We start from the raw sequence: 5,413 nt of genomic DNA on the forward strand, positions 1-5,413 counted from the left end.
ACACAGGTTTTCCCAAAAAAGGGGGAAAGTGTGTTTTTAAACCTGCTCTGAAAGCTGCCAAACAAGGCCAACTGCTACCACAAATGGCTTAAGTTACATGACTCTGGAAACGTATAGTAGTCGGGGAATGCCCTTTATTGAGAGAAAGAAAATGTGGAATCACAAGTTGAACCTGAAAAATGGGCGGTTGTACCCCATACCCAGTACTCACCACACCCACACTGATGGAGTGATTAGAGGAATGGGGCAACATGTCAGTTGCATTCTTCTCATTCAACTATCCTTTCTGGCCCTTCCCACTTTTCTGTGTTTGGCAGGTATAAAAGGAAGGAGGCTAAAGTCATGCTTTCAACTGCAGATCAACTCCAGATCCAACATGTCTCTCATCTCAAGATCCTACGGCCAGAAGACCATGAGTGTCTATGGTGGAGCAGGCGGTCGTGGCACCCGTATCTCCTCATCCCAGGTCATGGGCCTTGGATCTGCTAGAGGCTTCAACCTGGCTGACGGCCTGGACATGCACGTCGGAGACAACGAGAAGGCCACCATGCAGAATCTGAATGACCGCTTGGCCACCTACCTGGAGAAGGTGCACACCCTGGAGAAGGAGAACGAGCGTCTGGACAAGCAGATCAGAGACTGGTACCAGAGCAGGACCATCATCGCCCACGACTACACCAAATACTTTGCCATCATCGATGACCTGAAGGACAAGGTAAAAAAAACAGAGAGACATGGTGGTGTTTCAGTGCTGTTTCATTTTGCTCTCATCAGACCGATGTTGGCATTTTTTTCTGTGAGTAGAAAGTAGGCCATGTCTGTTTTTGTGCTGTCACAGAAGTAAATAAGGACTGCAGTAGTGTCTCATCAACTCATCACTGAGCTGTGTACCTTAAGTTTACACAGCCTTTTACTTCAATTAAGCTTTAAATTTGTTTTATGTACGACCAAAATTGGGTGACAATGGCAATTTCACACATACTGATGTCTTTGAAAAACTATTTTTTAAGGAATTTACTCTTTAAATTCCCCAAATCAGTCAGGATGATGTGTAGAGGAACACTGTATGAAACGTGAGGTTGACTGAAACTTTCCTGACCAAGTGCTTTGTTGTTGTTTCTTCCAGATTCGTATCAGTTCCAGAATGAATGCCAAAACTGTTCTGGACATTGACAACGCAAAACTGGCAGCTGATGATTTCAGAATGAAGTGAGTGTACTCTCCTCCTTGGTGTCCCCCAATGAAACTTTGCATTGTCGTAAATTCATGTCTAACAGTTCACATCCTACCCAAACTTCTCTCACCTGATGTGACTTTCCACCCCCACATCAGGTATGAGAACGAGCTGGCCATGAGGTTGGCTGTGGAGGCAGACATTGCTGGACTGAAGAAGTTGTTGGACGACATGAACCTGATCAGAATGGATCTGGAGAGTCAGTACGAAGGACTGAAGGACGAGCTCATCATGCTCAAGAGGAACCACGAAGAGGTGAGAATGAGAATTTGGTTTTTGACAACTGCATTACAAGCAGTAAATGACTAATTGTTATCATGTTTTGTACGACTACACAAAAGGTCAACACCCACGTGATGGATGTTTGCACATGCATGCACACACATTTTAAGTATGTCACCACACTGGTTGACAAAGTCTAACTTCAACACCATTTTTCTTTGCAGCAGGGAAGTAAATACACAGCTCCTCAGTGTGAGCATTCCCTGGCCATCATTTACACAAATGACCTCTAACACTGAGGAAATACCGTGTCAAGTTAAAGCTTGTGTAAACAAGTCTGACAGTGGGTCTTTTCTCACAAAGCTGCACCTTTTCTTTTTGCACACTTCCTCTTATTCTTCTCCTCTTCCATTAGCTCATTGCTGCTGCTGCTGCTGCTGCTTTTCCATCACACACATAACAAGAAGCGCTGAACAAACACACACACACATTTATCAGAGATGAAAGAACCCAAAGTAATAAATGCATACACTGCAACTTGAAATTCTTTTATTAAGAATAATCCCTTAAGATGTATCATCTCTATTTCAAAGGGGTTGACATAATAAACATAATATGACCCAGTATAACGAAAGATAAGTAAACGATACCATATCAACAGAGGACAAAACAAGTATCAGTCAGTAAGACCAACAATTACAAACCATAGTTCAATCAGAGCATTAAAAATGGAACTGCTACTAGAATAACAATAAAAATAATTGTTTTTGTTGTTATTACACCAGTTGCTCAAGCTGTTTCCCCTTTAAATTCTGCAGGAGATGATTCTGCTGAGGAGTCAAACCGGTGCCCAAGTCAACGTGTCTGTGGACGCTTCACCCGCTGTAGACCTGAACCAGGCCATGTCAGAAATCAGAGAACACTACGAGGGCATGATCGGCAAGAACCGCAGAGATCTCGAATCGTGGTACCAGACCAAGGTGAGCTATTACAATGTTCTCCCCTCTAAGTTGACTAACTCAGCGTCTTAACCCGTGTGAGGTAACACTTGCTGTTTTGTGCCCAGATTGCATCGGTGGAGCAGGAGGTGCTCACAAGCACAGAGACTCTGGTGACGTCACACACAGAGATCAAAGAACTGAAGAGCACCATCCAGAGACTTCAGATCGACCTTCAGTCACATATTAGCATGGTACGTCAACATGTGAACATGTTACGGTTAAAGGTTCAGTGTGTGAGAGTTAGTGGCATCTAATGGTGAGCGTGTAGAAGTCAACTAACCTCCCACCCTTCCTCCCCGTCCCAAGAGTATCAGGGAACTACAGTGAATTTGACATATCCAAAAGACTGTAAACACTCATTATTATGTTTGAATAAACAGATTTCAATAGGTTGTGAAATCAGCTTATCCGTATTGCCTCATTTAGCAAATATTTTGAGGATAAACATGTGGAAACTAGTTTTCTTTTACTAGCATCGAGTAATGTCCTTGGGTTTTTAATCACCTGCTTCCTCTGATCCCAACAGAAAGCCTCTCTGGAGAACACCCTGGCAGAGACTCAGGCCCGCTACGCAGCTCAGCTCGCAAGCCTCCAGGACATTGTCATCACCCTGGAGGCTCAGCTGTCCCAGCTCCACGCTTCCATCGCCAGCAACAAGCAGGAATATGACCTGCTGCTCGACCTCAAGACCCGGCTGGAGCTGGAGATCGCAGAGTACAGGAGGTTGCTGGACGGAGAGGACGACAGGTGAGAAACCCAGGAAGGAACGGCAGTTAAAAGTTCCACTCAAATTTAGAACCTTTCATGGTATCGTGTACATGTTCCAGACTAATGTCTACTCCTTTCTTTTTCCCTTCATCACAGCACAAAACAAGGTAAGAGAACTTATCCACATATATTTTTATTTTCTCATTGAAGAAACACAAAGTCTCATGACGTTTGCTCATGACTCACGGTTTGTTTTGTTTTGTTTTTCTCCAGTGGTCACAAAGGTCATCACAGTGGTGGAGACAGTTGTGGACGGAAGGGTGGTGCAGAGCAGCAAGACTGTTGATGTGGACGTGGATGAGCTTGAGTGAACGTTTTTCTGAATATTTTACAAAAACTAATAAAGATCTTGCAGTTCAAATACAAGTGTGGTGTAACTCTATCATGAGCACAATGTTTCACCTTTCCATCACCTTTGTCCCTCACTGAAGGATCGTGAATCTGTTTTGCACAAATATCTGGCCCCACCCAACAAGTACTGTGTACTGAAGTTCACCTGTATGTCACAGTCACCATGTGAGACATTAGACGACCAGAGGTCTAAACTAAAAACTAGATGTTTAGAGGTTGTTGTTTTTTTAAGTTGCTTTAATCAGTTTTTATAATGTATCTAATTGTACTTATGTCTGAGGAGCTTGTTTCAGTTCATCGTGTATTTTTTCTTTAACTCATTGGCTTTAGTATTTCTCTCAACCTGCAGCAAACAGGTTCTGATCTATCTACTCTACACATGATAGCCTATGATAACAAAATTAGCATCTAGCTGGTTGATATCAAAATGTTAGGTAGACAATGATAAAGTGAGTAGAGATAAGGTGAAGCTGAAATGTGTTGTCTACATAGAGCCAGAGGGATTATGTTTCATTTAGTATTTGCAAATGTGCCAGTTACAACAGCAGCTATGCTGAGGCTGTGTGTTTGTCAGCTAAACTTTAATATCCTCTTTCCCATCAACTTATCTCAGAGGCAAACTGAAGAACTAAAAACTCTTGACACTATAGCCCACACCTTGAACTGCAAACAATATCTTGTTACTTTGTGTAGTGTGAGTTTTTAAACAAAAAAGCTAACCAAATGTACAGCCAGGGGGAGCTGACTTGCAGGTCCACCTCCAGAGTAAATAAACATGAATGCACATGGTGAAATGGTCATCCATTTGCAGAAGCAAATATTGCTTTTCGCCTACAGGACCTTCAATGGTCAGACACTATTGTATCTTAAAGAGGTAAGAATACTACTAAACTAGAATGCTGCACTCTTAGAATGCAGGGAGTTCCTGAAGGTTAAGTCCAATGGAACTGAACCCTGGAGTGTCCGTATGGGTTTAGGTCCATTTATACTCCATTTTCCTCTGTTTAATGTCCGCCCATCCCAAACTGTGGTCAAGCTATCGGACATAGGTTTGTCCATGGTCAATCTTATTTAACGCTGAATGTTCGGGTGGGGGGGATTGACAATAAGTTTTGGAAAAGACAAAAAAAGACTAAGTTGAAAATGTTTTTGATTGAAAAGTGAGAGTTGCAGATGCTTACCTGCAAAGGAGGGACAATTGGGACGTCTCAGATCTGTAGGATGGACACTGTAAACAGCACAAACTCAGCTCCTCACTGGGGAAATGTGGATGAGATCCTCGGGGCTGTAGCCACTACGCTCCTGCTGGACCACTGGATCCACTGCTCCAGTTCCTCCTGGACATCATCAGCAGAGTGGTGAGGCAAATGAACATTAACATGCAGATTCTCTATGATGTCCCAATTGCAACAGATTTGTTTACTATGAGATTTGAGATTTGCCTTTGTGAATGTTAACCATACCAGCTAAAAAAAAGGAAACCATGTACCCACCCTGAGTCACTAATGGATTTCGACGACTCATCCATCATTGTTTGCTGCCCATTCAGACACGAAAAACTCTCCATGTGATGCTGCCACAGGCTTAGAGTGAAGACACACTGAAATAAGAAAGTGTGTCATCACTTCTCCTCTCCCCCTTCATCACTGTTTTCATCACTAAAGTCATGTTTAATCATGCCTTTCACTCACTTGTCTTCCCTAAGGTCCTTGTGCTCTCTATTGCCCCCTGTAGGTCCCTGTGAGTCATGGCTACGCTAGGTTCTGGGACATTCTCAAAACCCACAACACACTTGGGTGGTGTAGGTGCGAGAGAGAGAGAGAGAGAAAGAGAGAAA

General features: G+C 43.1%; 1 protein-coding gene across 1 annotated transcript; it reads left to right on the forward strand.

The window, feature by feature from the left end:
- Positions 1–341: 341 nt before the first annotated feature.
- krt98 (keratin 98) lies at positions 342–3,586 on the forward strand. Its single transcript, XM_044029175.1, has 8 exons — positions 342–715; positions 1,127–1,209; positions 1,333–1,489; positions 2,275–2,436; positions 2,523–2,648; positions 2,984–3,204; positions 3,322–3,332; positions 3,439–3,586. Exons 1-8 carry the CDS (start codon positions 377–379, stop codon positions 3,534–3,536), a joined length of 1,197 nt encoding a protein of 398 aa, XP_043885110.1. The 5' UTR covers positions 342–376; the 3' UTR covers positions 3,537–3,586.
- The last annotated feature ends 1,827 nt before the right edge of the window (positions 3,587–5,413 follow it).

The sequence above is a fragment of the Solea senegalensis genome, linkage group LG6 (genome assembly GCF_019176455.1).
Source record: "Solea senegalensis isolate Sse05_10M linkage group LG6, IFAPA_SoseM_1, whole genome shotgun sequence".
Taxonomy (NCBI): domain Eukaryota; kingdom Metazoa; phylum Chordata; class Actinopteri; order Pleuronectiformes; family Soleidae; genus Solea; species Solea senegalensis.

Coding starts and splice junctions, on each gene's coding strand:
- krt98 (XM_044029175.1), top strand. CDS start 377: ATGTCTCTCATCTCAAGATCCTACGGCCAGAAGACCATGAGTGTCTAT. Junction 1,210..1,332: donor GCTGATGATTTCAGAATGAA/GTGAGTGTACTC, acceptor CCCCCACATCAG/GTATGAGAACGAGCTGGCCA. Junction 1,490..2,274: donor TCAAGAGGAACCACGAAGAG/GTGAGAATGAGA, acceptor TAAATTCTGCAG/GAGATGATTCTGCTGAGGAG.